The following is a 17,111-nucleotide window of genomic DNA, read 5'->3' as shown; positions in this document are numbered from 1 at the left end:
CAGTTAGAATCAAGAGATTTGGCAGAATTAAAGCCAAGTGATGGAGTGGTGGTAGGTGGTGACATTTATATGATAGAGAATTGGTTCCTCTTACCAAATTTAAATTTTTTAAACTCCTCTTTTCCTCCAATACCAAAAAAATGAGAGTTAAACTGAACAGGAGTGAACAGAGAGCTGAACAGTGGGTCAGATTTACTCATGTTTGTGATTAAGAATGCTAGCACGCTAAACCCGAAGATCAGTATTAATTCATTAAACAATCATTCAGACTGTTTCACAAAGGTTTGGTTAAACCCCTTGAGAAACAGACCCCTCAGTACCGGTTCTTGGTGAGTAGTTTAATGTAGGAGTACAATGAAGTGTGCTAGCTGAGGTCTTCAGGGCATTTGCTAATGTTGCTAATGTTTACATGGACTGCTGGATTCTGGATCTCTCCCAGAATGAAGCTCAGTAAGTGCTGGTCTTTAGTCTGTCCAGTCAGATATGTGATGCGGTGTTTGCATAAAGATACGCTCAGCTCCTTCTCTGCTTTGCAAAATCATCACAAGTGGGTTCCTAGTGAATCTGACTCCGCATTTGAACACCCGAATGCTGTAAGTAGTAGGCTATTGTGTATAAAACAAAAAAGATCTTACTATCTAACATAGCAAACGTAGCTAGCAAACGTAGCTTACCTACTGTGATCTAGTAAGCTGCTTTTATCTGGCATTCAGTTATCAGACGTATTGTTTGAAAAGCTTAGGAAAGTTGGAACTGAGCCAGCAGCAGGCCATGGAGAAGCCATGGTCAGCATTTTGGAAGCTAAACAGCTTAAACTGACCTTAAACTGTCATCTGCAGCCAAACTGCCATATTGTTTGCTGTTTCTGTACTAGTTAGTAAATATGAACAAACATTGGACCAAAGATTGTGGCAGTGTATCTACAATCGCATTACTCACCCCATTTACCGGATAGGTCATCCAGCCCAGTTCACCCAATACAGCTGTGGTGTCCAAAAGAACCACTACAGAAAAAGAAACAGAGACAGAGAAAGAAAGGAGGGTCAGCTGTCAAGCTTATTGATTCTACAATAATGTATGAGTAGGTCATTTACCACAAGAGGATTTAGCACAGCGTATTAGCACTACAGCATCTCAGTCCTAAGTTTAGTAAAATCTCAACACAAACCTGCTCCAAATCAGCATGCTACAAATCAATTCTCTCACACATTCTGAAATAAACACTAGTGTCACATGGCAGTTTGCCAAAATGCTAACTGCACATAAAACTATCTGCCGCAAAGCTAGGCTCTTAGCAGCTGATCAGCTCCATGGCTGTTCTTGCTGTTATAAAGCCTGGCTTGCAGTGACAGCAGGGGCGAGAACAGAGTCATTAGGCCGCCCTCAGAGACCCCACATAGGCTAATTTGATATGATAAATGTGCAATTTCCCTCTTCTCCACGCCTGCACTTCATTACAGCACCTATCAATAAAGTGTTGCCTGAGGCCTTTGTCTTCCTCTTACCCCATGAGGTGTCAATTCTGTATTTGAAAATTCTTTTCAAAAAAGCTATAATTAAAAAAAAGCTATAGTTCCTCATTTCAGAGAATTTGTAAAAGTTAGTATTTTAAGTTCTTTCTTTTTATTCCCTGAGGACCATGTCTGATGCTTGAACATGACCATTTGGAAATTTCTTTATCTGGTTCTGATTGACTCCCGTATAAAACCTGATTCAACTAAGGAACTGAAGCTGAAAAACTAGTGTAATATATACATACATATTATGCATTCTGACTTGGGCCACCTTCACATGTGGTAAGTCCTATACTCATTCTGTATGTGGATTTTGGACCAGATCAAAATTTGTGTAAATTTTACATCCAACTCAATATTCGCTGAGGAAAAGGGAAAGTGGACGACAGACAGCAGTGAGAGAGGTTTTCAGTGGCAAGAGAGTGAGTTCAAATTAGAAGGCACATATCGCAACTGTGATTCACATTTAAAGAAATTTAAAAGAAGGGTCGAAGGAGGGTGATGCTGCAGCGACAAAGAAAGTTTAAAGAAAGTTTAAAGAATCCAGGGTGCAAAATAAAGACATGTCCATGGCCAAATAATGTGCCCTTTTTACAGCTCGAACACATTCTCTGTGCTAAGCCCAGCTGTCAGCCACTGGAACTCCCTGACAGCCCCTGTGATGCTGGCAAAGATGAAGCCGAAACCTCAGGGAGCGAACCTTTTGCGCATGCAAATTTAACCCCTTAAACAGCCTAAGGTCCGCCGACGGGTCGAAAGAGTTATTGCAAATCATTTTTTATTTTTATTTTTTTAGAATGTGACAATGGAGGCCTAATAGATGTTTTTTTCTATGTGAATTTCAAACAAAAGATGTCCATTTGTTTTATACCATATATATATATATCATATTTTAAAAGTATACATGTACACTTTTTAGACATGAGCATGCTTAAATTTTACCAAACAACAGCAACATACAGACCTAAACGTAATGTAATGTCTATTTTATTAAAATAGTGAATTATTTACTAGTTACTATTTTTTGGTTGGCTGATTATTCAAAATTAGTCTCAGTATGAATTAATGTGCACAATGACTGGTGAACATGGTCTTCAGGTATCATCACAGACCTGAATACTCCTGAAGAGTAGCGAATATCAATTGAAGACTTTTTATGCCCTAAGTTTTATAATCTATTTTAAAAATGTATAAGGCTTTTTAAGGTTCTGCAAGAACCCTGCAGACAAAAACATTAAAGGTTTAAACAGACTGGGATGTATTTTGAGATATATCACAGATCTAGTGGTCTACTAAATGTCATGATGTTCTGCCAAGTATCATGATGTTATGATATGTGTCATGATGTTGCGCAAACAATAATCCTATCGGTAATACATGAGTTTATGTGTTAAATGGGCCAGACAGCTACACTAATAGCTACACTGAGTGTCTGTAAAGGGCCTGGCTAGTCGCTCTAAACATCTGCAGACAGCTTGAGCACTACTGTACGCCTTAATCAAATCTGCCTGCCAATGCCGGATCGCCATGACTGGAAGTGATGGATCCGCGCGACGCAACGCACCCAAACAGTGCGAAGCGAATTAGAGCACAGGGCACTTTGGCTGCACAGCCCAAATCTTATTACTCTCTGTCTAGACCCCGTGTCTCTGTCTGAGGTCATAATTATCCCTAAATTTCCGCACAGAATGTTTTTTCCCTTCTGCCCCGCAGTGAAAGGGAGATTAAACATGTCTGCAAGTACACTTAGATGGGGTGATAGATTTGGACTTACTTCATTAAGGGATATATATGAGAGAGGTAGTTTCTCAGAACCAGATTAGACCTCACCCTTGGTCCAAACACAGCTCTCCATGGAGCATTTACATGTACAGCTACAACAAGCACATTGCAGTAATAGATTCCTTTTGTTTTCTTTCACTGCATTGTTTTTCAGTTGATTCAAAAATAACAGTATTGTAAAGACAATACACCCGTTAGTTTTTATGGGCTGTATCGGGATTATATCTGCATACATTCATTCTTGAGGTATAAATGAGATTTACAACTGTAAAGAAAACTGTAAAGTTTATGGAAATGCCAAATAAACTACTAGTGGCAAGCAAAGGTTCTGGCACCCCTGGTCAAAAATGTTAATTTCGGTGAATAGGTAAGTTAATAAACCATGAATTTGATCTGCAAACATCAAAAGTTAAAGATGAAACCTTTCAACTTTGTTAGTAAGATTAGTGTATTATTTTTCTGATATTAAATTTTAGAAGAAAGAAAGAAAGAGGAGCACCATGCAAAAACGTCAGCATTCTGAGCCCTCAGAAAACTTCCCAAGGTCTATGACCGTAATTAGCTTGTTAGGTCTGTGGCTTGCTACAATCATTGTTAGGAAAGGCCAGGTCATGCAAATTTCAAAGCTTACTCTGGCTGTGTACAACTGTGTATTACACACTAATACTACAAGATATATACTATATACTAATATTAATAGTGCTAAAAAGGGTTTGGCTGGTTAGCACAAAAAAATATTATTGTTCTAACCTACTGTGTACTGACAGGAAGTGATGAAGCGTTGCTATGCCAACATACATCACTGCATCGTGGGCTAAAAGTCTCCATCTAAACCACACTTAAAAACCGACTGGTTCCGAGTATGCATCCTGGATATTTGAGTATACTCAACTTTGACTTATCTATAATCCATACTACATCCTCAAAAGCTAGTTAGCATTACTGATAAGTACACAATTGGGTCTCCTCAAACCATGTCACAACAATTAGCAGGCAGGGGCTCCTCTAAGCAGCTGCTGAGAGCTCTGAAACTGAAATAATTCACGCTCACAAAGCAGAGGAAGGGTATGAGAAGATGAAAGAAGGTAATTGTTTTCATGTAGCCATTTCCTCAGTTCGTAATGTTGTTAACAAATGAGGGTTAAAGCAGCATTACTGAAGAGCTGGCATTTCTTGCTCCTGGCCTCCCCCTACAGTCAGGTAGTGTAATTTGCACTTTGAGCCACCCCTAAAAGACAGGCTTTTTAAAGACGTTTCTGCCAGGCTGAACTCAGAGTATCAACTAGAGTGGCACTATTCTCCCTATTACAAGTTGTCAGTTGTTATTTTAAGGTACAGCGCTACATAATGCTGCTTTAATAGGAGCGTTGGAGGTCAAGTTGAGGTCTAAATCACTAAGGGATGGAAGGATTCAATGGGTGAGGGAAGAACTCAGTGGATGGATGAAATTTTATATGCAACTAACCAAAAGCGCTACCAAATCTAAATGAATATGGTAAAATGATCACTATGCCATCTCCATACACTTCCTATGAAAAATGGGTCTTGTTCGTTTGAAGTAAAGTTGAATCGCTGTCTCTGAATCTGTCCCAGACGTTTTTACATGATTGTATTACATAAACGTTCAGTGCTGCTGAAAAGTCCAGGTCAAAAATGTCAGGAGGCTATCTATGAATGATATAGATGGACTTGTCGGAAAGAATCCAGTGCACTGCCTGGCTCTCCATGTCTCCATAACCGACGCTGACAAGATCCCCAAGCTTTGTTTCAGACTAAACCAAGTGGTGAATATTTGTTACACGCCCCTACACCATCCTGAAGAGAGAGACATCAAGTAAGAGTCATCAGAAGTGGCAGAAGCCGTCTGTGTCTGTCTGTGGAAATCCAGTCCCTAAAGTAGGCCAAATGGAGCCGGGTGGGGAGGAGACACATGGAAAAAAAAAAGAAAAGGAAAGAAAAAGAAGCTGAAGTACAAAAAGTCTGAGAATCCTCCTGCTGTCTCAGTATCACAGAGGCTTCGTTTGAAGTGCTGTAACCTGCTGAGAGGTCCAGGAACCTGGTTTAACCTGATGTTTGATACTGTGTGAAGCCCAGGCCGATTTTGATGCAACATGCCATTTTGAGCTCAGCTCTGGATCTAGATCTAATCTAAACATGATGGTGTTAAAGAACAAGATAAGTTCTTTAACCTCAGGTGATTCATAACCACTGCTTGGCTCAGCCCATGTACCTACTACTACGGAAATAAATAATGTATGTAAGTCTTAATTCAATTATTTTTTTGGCATACTTAGCTAAAACCTTCAGTACATGCACTGCATTGGTACATGTGTTTGCTTAATGTCATTACCAGTATATCACATGAGAAAAACATGTATCTCCAAAATGGTGACTTTACAGTAGAAAGCAATAATGGACTTAACTTTGAATGGAAGGTAAGGAAAAATAAGTTTATTCCAAGTATTTAGCATTTCTATTGATCTATGCATCTAAAATTGTATACACATTGTATTGGACAGCTACAAGGTTCAAACTACAGGGAAAAAACAAAAATGGAGATACATGTTTTTCATTGGACAGCAGCGATATACTATAACTATAGATCATTATACATGTACCTATTTCTAACTCCCAATATTTTTGTCCATATAGTGCATTAGGATTATTACTTATTATTCTTAGCTTTGTTGTTTAATTCGGAAATCAATGTTCTACCAATATTATGCCAATGCATAATTTTCATACATGTAGTGTAAAATAATGCTAATGGAATTCTACTAGTCATGGGTAATTCATAGGTGTGTCTGTGAGTGTGTGTACTGTAAAAGCCACATGATGTATGTTAGCTGAAATTGCGTCTCTGTGGTGTGTCTGAGCAGAGCTGACCTCCTGTTGATAAAAACCTGGTGTTCTCTATTTCCTGTGGTGCTGACGAGAAGTGCAATCTGGGGGTATAAATAGACTGGTCTGCTTGTTAGATCCTACTCTTTTGGTCCATCGTTTCATGGCTCCACTGACTATAATATCGATCCTCAATCAGTAAAGTTATGGCATCACATGACACGGTGAGTAAAGCAGGCTTGAAGCGAGGGGTGCCTGACCCGGCTCACAGAGAACTCTGACCCGGCCCAGTTTAGTTCCAACCCTTATCGAACACACCTGCTGCAGCTAATCAAGTTCTTCACAAACTGAATATCACAGCCAGGTGCGCTAGATTAGTGCTGAAAGTAAACACCACAGGAAAGTCGATCCCCAAGAGTGAGGTTTTAAGCAATCTGTGGTTTAAAGTAAAACAAGGCTCTTAAGGCAGTCCTATTGGCTCAGAATGGAAATAGCTTGTTTTTAACTCTTGGAAGGCGAGTTTTCACTGTTGTATTGTTTATTATTTTTATTGTACTGTTGTATTGTTACACTGTTTTAACAAAAAATATATATAAATACTAAGTCTGGGCTGCACATTTCAGATCCTGGGGCCAGATTTAGAAAAGTGTCTTAATCTTATTCTAAGTTGTTATTTGTCAAAAATCTTCTTTTATTCTTAACTTTAACCTTATGGCTGCCTCTAACTTATCATAGACTGTACAAGTTACAATTTTCTAATTAAAACCTTAAACAAAAGTTAAATGACTAGAATTACTGTGGATAAACAAGATTAAAAGTGGTCATTCTTCTTAAAATACTGTTAAAAAATTGGATTAAGAAAAAGAATGGCTTTCCAATGTCTTGCCACAGTTATCATATTTTTCAATAATTATTTTTCTTCTTTTACCTGATTTCACTTCTAGTTTTTGTATAATTTTTGAATGCTTAGTTTTTCCTTAATTTTAACAGATTTACCTGAATAATGGAAAATCAAAAGTTAGCTGCATGCCATAAAATTTAAAGCAAAAGGCACAGTTACAAAGAGCCTTCAAAAGAAAACCACAAAGAAAGAAAATATAATATAATAAAAGAAATATATAATATAATATATTATATATAATAATATATATCTTAAGAAAATATTTGAGAGTATCTTGTTTTTTTTCTTAAATTGCATTTAAGAAACATTCTTATGATCTTCCTAGTTTTTGTCTTAAGATCCTTCATAAGACATTTCTTTGGGAAGCCTTTGTGAATCTGGTCCCTGGTGATCTACTACACTGCAAAGAGTAGCTTCAACCCTGATCTAACACACCTGATCCAGGTAATGAAGGCCTTAGAGACAAGTGTGTTGAATGTGCACTTACCAGAGTGGTAGAGTTTTAGGATCAGGATTAAGCAGCCCTAGTTTCTTAATGATTTACATTTCCATTCAATTCGCAGTGTATGTCAATTAGGAAAATGACACATGATGAGCTGTGTTTTTCAGCTGGACTTGAGTATTTTTAAACTTGATGGAGGGAAAGCTCTGGTATGTGTGTTTGGTTGAAATATGGGTGCATTTAGGATTGGCAGTAGCCTGAGCCATTGTTTACAATACAGCTGGAAGCCAGTTAACACAGTTATTTATGCTACCACATTAATGTTTGTTAAATACTTTAGATAAAATTTAATAGAAAGTCTTTTTCAAGTGTGAAATGTCTTCACTTGATCTACAATAACTAAAACAAATGCAAATACAATGTAATATATTTATTAATTGTTTTTTATTTTTATTTATTTAATATCCATTTAATTGTCTTAATGAAAAGAAACTTGCCATTAGTGCATCTCCTGTACATCCCTGTAGCTGTGTGCTCTACCTGCATGTGCAACCAACACCGCTGTCAAAGACCAAATGGCGTATCATTCACAATGTCAAAGTTATATGCAAAGCACTCTCAGAAGTGTGAGAAACCTATTAATAATTCAACAATTATTCAGAATTTAATATTATATAGCTAATTATGCAGTCCTGCTGGAATGACAGCAATAAAAACAAGAACAGTTAAACTTGCCAAAGTCATTTACTGTAATACAAAACTCATCTTTTCCTTCACATTTCCTTTAAACACTGTTCTCTCTGTCTACCAATTCAAAACAAGCTGCTTTCCAATAGCTACAGAAACCAGTGCTGCTTAAATTGAGCAGTTTTACGTAAATTTAGCAGATAAACTGACAGCTAGAATACTTTGGAGAGGTCTAAGCGCACCCACATGTTTACAAATCAGAATCTGATTGGTTGTCAATCCAAAGTTACTTGTCTTGCTTCATGTTATGCCATAAAGACACTGAAAATCTCCACAACAAACCCATGCCATCATATGAGCCACAACTTGGATGGGGGGTGGTGGTGTGAATATTAAGCATTGTATTATAGTAGTACATGATTCTTCAAGCAGGAGTGTACGTTCCCACTACAGGCAGATAAGTTAGATAAGGCAGGTGAGTGCAAATACTGTATAACTTCAGGTTTATGATGACTAATTTCTCTTTCAACACCAGCTCTCTGAATGCTACAACAACAGCAACAGTCGCGTATGGAAGATTTAATCTACTGCTAAAAATGAATGCAATAAGGCCATCACAAACCAAATGTGCTGCGCGGCTCAGCATTGCACCACATAGCCTGCTCTGCCACGTGAAGCTACATGGACTGAATCAAATTTACACTGCTCATTTCCACATCCTTTACTGAATGTTCTGTTTGCTATCAGCAAACTACCTCTTCATACACTGACTGTTTTCCAGCTAAAAGCTACGATACAAAAACAAAACTCTGTTATGTTGCCTGTGGTAACAGTTCATTAGCCATTAACGTATTCTGTTTATCTGTTTATTTTTTAAGACTTTAGATTTAGCCATGTGAGATCTACAATGGCTTTCTGTGGGTTTGTTCTGGGGTTATACTGAACTGTGTTGCTACTTCATTTAAAGCTATTTACTAATTGTGCTGTGGAGCCCAATGTGAGCTGTGGAGGCAGCATGTTGCTGACCCCTGTCCCAGGGGATGGGCTAATCTACATTTTTACTAGAGACACAGTATAAAATATTCTGATTTATTTGTTTACTTCAGCAAATACTTGCTTTTCTGAAACAAATGTGGACAATTCAGATAAAACAACTTTCAGAGAAGGTCCTGAATGCTCTGATGGCTCACAAGTAATAAAGTGGGTAAAAACCGGGACTAAATCTGCCTGGATGCCTTACAGAGGAATATGCTATATGTTCAAATGTTTCAAATGGACACCCCTTCTAATGAATGCATTGCACACACACACCTTGTCTAGTGTCTGCACAGAAGTACGTAGAACAGAACAGGACTCTCTGGAACAGATAAACATGAACCTGTTTGCACCATGCATAATGCGAGGCGCGAGGGTTATAAAGCCCCCAGCATTGAGCTGTGGAGCAGTGGAACTGTGGTCTCTGGAATAATGGTTGGTGCTCCATCTAATACTTTTGGGATGAGCTGAGGAGTTGGGGATGCAGTGGGTTGAGGTGATGATCATCCAACATCCTGACCTCATTAATGCTCTTGTTGCTGAATGCAATCAATTCTTTACAGCAATCAAATCCTCACCGCATTGCTCCAAAATCTAGTAGAAAGCCTTCTTCCCTGCACAGTAGTGACAGTTACAACTCTTTTAAATAACATTGTTTTCAGAAGAAACAATGAATGAGCGGGTGTCCCATTACTTTTGCCCACATAGTATACCATGTAGCAAATAAGTTGTAGAATTACAAATGCAGGTAAAACAAATAAAATGTCCATGTTTTAGTGCAGTGCACTGTCATTCTGCTTGTCTGGAGTGCATTGAGAACTTTGCTTTTGTCTCCTAAGAATGTGAGAGACTCACTAAAGCAGAGTTTATTCACCGATCGAAACTGCGTTTGTGTTAATACAGAATATCTGCCACACTCTGTGCAAACGAAGGACTTATGTTATTTTAAAGCTTGAACCCAGTTTCACTGTACATAGCCCACGGCCCTCTGTGCATAATTCATAACTCATCATTGTTGACTTTCAAACATCGGCTGAAAGAGGAGAAAATAATTATGAAAAAGTGTACGCGTTTCCAATAGAATCCATTAGATCTATTATTCCATTGTTCACAGCTCTCTTTCAGGAGGCCTCAGTATATATAGCAGCATTACAAAACTGACATTTAACAATACCAACAAAACAAATTCCTATGAATCTGGAGTCTGGGTGATAAGCAAATAATCAAGGATGCTAGGGAGTGTATGTGCGTTGGGAGGAGGGGGGGGTGAAGGGGTGACACGAAACCTGAAAAACCATGAAAACCATTTTGTCTTTCATTTTTCATCCAGATCAGAGAAGACAGAGAAGAGAAAAAAGGTGACATTTGGATTTTGAATGTCACAAACTGAGGAGAATGGCTCCTTTGTTGAAAGCTTGAGATAAATTGACCCGATAGTGGCAGATCTTTAGCGGGGTTGTAAAGTCAGTTCGGTGCAAGAAGAAGAGGAGGAAGCATAAAAACCAGAGGTGCTGAGAGTTACGGTCAAGATCACTGCACGAGGGACCAGGCTGGGAAATGTCAAGGTGCAATTTACAAATTGATTCTCATTACAATAGCGAGGCAATGGAAGGTGAGGGTGTGTGCTTGAGTGGGAAAGCAAGAGACTGGGCTAATCGATTGGGTTCCTTGTGATCAAAAAGGGTAGCTTTTGATAAATGTTATAAATCTTAGTCACCCTCAAAGGTTATGCAAAGATCAGGTGGGTGTTTTTCCCAGAAAAAAGGCATTTCTGTACAGTAAGGTATGTAAGTATTTAGATATTTACACATTTAACACATCGGTTCCGTATACCAGCTTTATGAATATGAAATAAGGCAACCTAGATGTGATTGATGTGTAAGATTTCAGCTTTAATTCAAGGGGTTTAACAAAATATTGTATTATCTGCATGTTTTACACTAATCCCTCTATTTTCACAGGCTCAGAAGTAATCTGACAAATGACTGATAAGCAGTTTTACAGCCAGATATGGCCTGTTCCCTCATTATTTCATGACAAATCAAGGAGAGTCTGTAGTTGAGTCCAAGTGCTGAATTTGCATTTGGTAGCTATTCATAGAAACTCTAATTATGTAGTCCAGAGAGGTGTCAATGCAAAGTGAAGGAGGCCATCATTAGGCTGAAAAACACACAAAACAAACCTATCAGAGATACAGCAGAAACTTGAAGAGTGGGCAAATCGACAGTCTGGTACATTTGTTAAAAAACTCAGCAATGCCTAAACACCTAAAAACCACAGATTAAGTAAATGAACCCAGAATTCTTTCATTTAAATTACTGAGGTATACTTTAAGATACAAAAGACTGGTAACAATCAAGAACCAAATGGTTAGATTAGATCGAAAAAGCCAGCCCAGATCTGAAAAAAAAACATAAACAAAATATTATCTTGAGTTTGGAGAAGGAAAGGAGAGGTTCATGATCTTAACCATACCACATCATCTATCAAACATGGTGCAGGCACTGTTATGAAACCAGCAGGTATGGCTGTTATAGGCACTGGATCACTGGTGTTACTGAAGATGTGACTGCTGACAGAAGTAGCAGGATGAATTCTGCCACATATGGAGATAAAATACAGTTCAGTTTGCTCACTGGGTGAAAAACTAAGTAAAGACTGGGCACAATTTAAAATAAATAATTTAACAAATGTTTAACTGTCAGTCTGATAACAGCAGCAAATGTGAAACAGCTCTGAATCAGGAGAGGGAAGCTAGTTAGTCCACACTTTGTGGACTTTTGTGATTACTTCATTTCAAATGATGATTGAGTGTGAGCAACATTTAAAAAAATATAAGGACCTCTACATAATGTCCCAATTAAAGATGAGCCTTGCATTTACGTCAAGAACCATTCAAGAAGCCTTACTTTTAAGGGTGTAGAATAGATTGCTTTCACACATCTAAACGAAAACCAAGCCTTGGACTTAAAGGGAGTTTTGTTCAAGATATTATTGGGAAACCACTGTGGTGACCTTGGTTTAACACAAAGACACACACACACGTACACACACACACACGTACACACACAAAGCAGCTGGCAGTACAAAGCGCTACAAAACCCCCTAACTCCCTCTTTGAAGAGCTATTGAAGTGTTGGAGGTATAAAGTGGAAACCCCAGAGATTCGGCTTCAGTGTGTCGGCTAAATCAATATGAGCGCTACACGCAGCAATGATAGCAGCCGCAAACAGAGTGCTAAGCTTTAACTGGCCCTCACGACAGGCCAATACCATTGTTTACAAAGCTCTTTACTGAAAGACACCTGGGCAGCCTTCAGAGAGTCATGCGGCTACGCAGGAGAGAGTGAGTGAAGGAATTAAAGGAGTTTGGTCGGGGCATACAGGGAACACGCGAAGGACTAGAATGAAGAGTATAGCGTTATGACAAATTAGCTGCTGGAATGGAGGAGGAACAATGGAACACGCTGTTTTCTGCCTCGTCTCAAATGCTTCTAACAGATGCAAGTGTGTGCTGCCAACTGGCAGATGTAGAGTGGGAGAAAAATATATTCTGTTGCATCATCTACCAGCCTAGTAATCATCATGGTCCGTAGAGAGTTGCAATTTCTACAGGTATTTGTTCCAGCCCTGAACAATAGCACCTGAACTCTTTAACACCACAGGGAGACTAACTGGATTAAATTAAGTGATGGGAGCATGTTGGAAAACTAGCCCTCACCCTTAACACTCTAAGGCCTATTACACACTAAAGCTTATTATTCAGTAACTACAGGGAGGATCTATTCTTTGGTAATAGAAGTGTGTAATAACAATTTTAGCCCGCTGGCGAGCCACTGGCCATTTAAGAGGTTACACCTATCTATAATCCATCACACAAAAGACAAGTACATATATAGTATGTAATAACATACATAGTCACTTTTAAATTGACCATGGACTTTATGAGGGTTTTCCACAGGCCTTCAAAGATATTCTCAACCCATACCTCATTTGTGTTTTAAGTCTGGTAGGACATTTCATTATAATTGGGTTTTTAAACAGTTTTGGTCAATTAAATTCTAAATTGTTTTTAAGCCTTTTTTTAAATGGCTTTTGCAGTACACCAGTGTTTCCTAGATATTTAGTTTAAAATGCCTGGGTAACCTAAAAACGTTAGCCTAACCTAAAACTGTAACTTATATGCCACACAAAAATAGTGTTAAAAATTAAAAATGATTCTACATACATGCAATATGCACAATGCAAAATGTATGATATATACATAATGTGGACAAAAGTATTAAGGCACACCCTTCAACTACTGCAGTTAAGTGTTTCATTCAGTCTAATCAACACATGTGTAAATAATCAAGCACCTAGCCATGCAGTCTGCCTTTACACACATTATTGAAGATCTGTAATAAGATGCCACCATTGCAACAAGTCAGTTCATGAAATGTCTTCCCTCCTAGATATTCCACCATCAACTCTGAGTGATATTATTGTAAAGTGAAAGCGTTTAGGAACCACAGTGACTCAGCCGTGAAGTGCCACGAAGCAGACTATGTAAAGTAACAGAGCAGGTTTGCCGAGTGCTGAGTCGCATAGCGCAGAAAAGTCGCCAACGCTCTGCAGACTAAATAAATGCAGAGTTACAAACCTGCTGTTAGAGCTGCACAGGGGGACATAGGAGGACTCCTATGGATTTAGAACGGACAGTCACAAAAGCTAATGTGTAGACATCCCAGTACTTTTGTCTGTATAACATATATTTGTAAATGTTGTTATATATACTATATAGACAAACGTATTGAGACACCTGCTCATTCACTGTCACTGTTTCTTCCAGAACAGAGTTGATCCTGCTTTTGTTGGTAACTGTCTCCACTATCCGTGGATTGCTGTGATGTTTTGACTGCATTCAGTGACAAGAGCATTAGTGAGGTCAGGAAATTGTATGATGACCACCCCATCTCATCCACAACTACCCAACTCATTCCAAAAGTATTGTGTGGAGCACCATCATTCCAGAGAACACAGCTACATAGCTCAATGCAGGGGGGGGGCTTTATACTTCTCTAGCCTATGTCTGGTATTAGACATGATGCCAATATGTTCATGTTTAACTGCTCCAGAAAGTCCATTTACATTTAGTTTGCCTGGACGCTTGTCTTCCGTGGATTTTGAGGGATGGCAGGTCGAGCCGAGCCGTACTTAAAGCTGGAAGGGCTCTTGGTGAAGATCGGCTTTTGACCATTGCCATCAAGTACGGTGGGGCTGGTCCATTCTTGGCTTTGAAGGCCAGCATCAAGTCTATGTGTGTGCATCTGCACGTCTGCGTCAGCAATGAGTGCAGCCTAAAGTAGCTGAATGCATTCATTAAGGGGAGTCCACAAACATTTGGACATATAGCGTGTATATATACATATCTATTTATTTAGACTCACATACGAATATTCTAATATATTATATATATATATATATATATATATATATATATATATATATATATATATATATATTAACTCTACTACATATCACGTTTTCATATGGGTAACACTGATGCCAAAACTGAATCCTCTGGCTCTTTTAAGTTTTCAAACAAAATCTACATACTGTGTATGAATAAACACGCAGTGATGCTGGCTGGGAGTTCTGTCACAAGCCCAGGACCCAAGCTCAAATCCCATCAATGCCACAACCACCCATGGTCAGGAGTCCAAGAGAGCGCACTTAGTCGTTTTCTCTCTGGGTGGGAATAATGGCTTAGTTCCTCGCTGTCTGTGTCTGTCAAACTACAGCAGTGCCAGCCAACTGTAGACATCTGCCAGCTCGCATACACACAATTCTAGTGCGATCACCAAGTGTTTAAAAAGATGTGGTAGCTGGACTCCTGTGTCTTGGATGAAGTACACGCTTTGCCTTCACTCTCCCAGATTGGTTGGCGGCGAATAACGGTGGAGATTCAGACAGGCAGGTGGGAATTCAACAATGACTAACACTGGGGAGATAATTGAGGGGAAAAAGAATTCCCTTATGGTAACAAACCAACTGTCCTCAAAATGTAAAACATGTCTTTTTCCTGATAAAAAATTTCACACACACACACACACACACACACACTAACACACTGACACACACAGGCATACTTTCTGTACAGCTTTTTGTTTCACCAGTCTAGCTGCCTTAACAGCAGCCACAGTGTTCTCCATCATGCATGTTGTGAAGTCACGGTGGGAGATAATTTAACAATGGTTATTTTACAGTGTGGAGTCTTCTTTATCTCTTAATACACAGCAGTCTACACTCTCTCTCTCTCCCATCTTCTCAACCTTCTCGTCTCTCTTCCTTTATTTTCATCTCTTTCCTTCTGTCCCTTTCTCTCTTGCTCATTTTCAGTCTCTCTCCATCCTTATCTCTCCCCTCTCTTTATCCAGTCAATCTCTTCATCTTTTCCTACATCCTCTATTCTCCCTCTCTGTCTCTTTCTCTCTCTCTCCCTCTACCCCCCCCCCCCCCTTCTCTCTTTATCCTCCCACGGTAGGACTGATGCAGGGCCAGCTAGCGCACCCTCATTTATGCGCTCATTTATTGGCATCGTTCTGTCTCAAAGTGGATTAGCCGGCTTTTATCCACTCTCAATACCGCCGGTGACAAGCAGCGGCGTAGCGCACCAGCCTAATGCCTGAGGAGCAAAAAAAAAAAACTTTCGTCGAGAACAGCCTACCACTCCAATCACCGCTCACTAAAGAAGACGCTAAAGTGTGCAAGACTGATTAGAGCAGTGTTGGGAGAAATCAGCCCTTTCAACTGTTCTGAGATCAGTTTTGCATTTCTTCTCAGAGTGGGCCAAAGTCAGGAGGTCAGTGTGGAAGCCAAATGCACTCAAAACTGGGTTCTATTTGACAACGAGGATGTGAAATAGGAGCAATAACCATTTTAAACTGCTCTGAGATCAGCCTTGAGTGTTTCTAGAGTATGCACATGTTCCAGATAAAAGAATGCTGAACTTAGATCAGTGTAAAAAAAGTTTATATGCACAAATAACTTGCTTCAGATGGAGGCAAGGCCAAACTACCCTTTACAACTGTCCTGTGACAACAGCACAGCACAACAAGACTGAACCCACTGAACCCCAATAATCTGTGATTAATTAGGATTAATTAATTATTAAATTAAAATGCTAGCTAGCATGCCCTGTAATGACTTGGTGAGGTAATAAACTGACTAGAAGAATTCATTTTCCCAGTTTTCCCAGTTCCCGTTTCCCCATTTTCCCAAGAATTCAATATCTCACTGTAGTTTTGAGAATGTTAGCCATGACGAAGCTCAGGCACAGAAGCTTTAACAGAAAAAAGGCTTCAACAACTGGATTAAGCGAGCGAAGAGATGAGCAGTTAAGTGTGTGTATATATATTTCTGCACAGTAACTCTGATAACTACTCTGTTTGTGGTGAGCAAAAAAGGCTATCTAAGGCATCTTAAGGCCACCACAGACATCGCTCCACTTCTGTGAGTCAAGAACAGAAAGCTGAGGCTGCAGAGGGCACTGGGCCATCAAAACATAGCCTAGTCTGAGGCTTCAGTGAGCATTTCCAGTCACTGGATCTGAATTTAAGAGATTCTAAGCATTCATGGTAGTTCCTTAAAAAAGTGACATAGTGTATATTTAATATTATATTACATAAGTAATAATATATTACTTATATTAGGCCCAAATTTATGAAGTCAAAAGGATGTACCTACACTATTTTACACTACAGTTTTTCATGTGAGCAAGCCACAGCTTATAATAATGTGTATAATATTAAAGTGCATGTTTTAAATGCCATTAGGGAAACTTTCAGTTAGGTCATATGTCATATTAACCTGTATCCAACTGTGTTGTTTAATTGTCTTATATATCTAGTATGCAACATTACCCTAAT

General features: G+C 39.0%; 1 protein-coding gene across 1 annotated transcript in view; it reads right to left on the bottom strand.

The window, feature by feature from the left end:
• epha6 (eph receptor A6) overlaps nucleotides 1–17,111 on the bottom strand; it is a 168,254-nt gene that overhangs the window by 145,393 nt on the left and 5,750 nt on the right. Inside the window, exon 2 of the mRNA XM_072657652.1 lies at nucleotides 940–1,004. Coding sequence (XP_072513753.1) covers nucleotides 940–1,004 — 65 coding nt within the window. The remainder of the gene's footprint in view (nucleotides 1–939; nucleotides 1,005–17,111) is intronic.

This window comes from Salminus brasiliensis, chromosome 15 (assembly GCF_030463535.1).
Source record: "Salminus brasiliensis chromosome 15, fSalBra1.hap2, whole genome shotgun sequence".
Taxonomy (NCBI): Eukaryota; Metazoa; Chordata; class Actinopteri; order Characiformes; family Bryconidae; genus Salminus; species Salminus brasiliensis.
The sequence above is the reverse complement of the archived record's forward strand: the minus strand, read 5'-3'. Positions and strand labels throughout refer to the sequence as shown.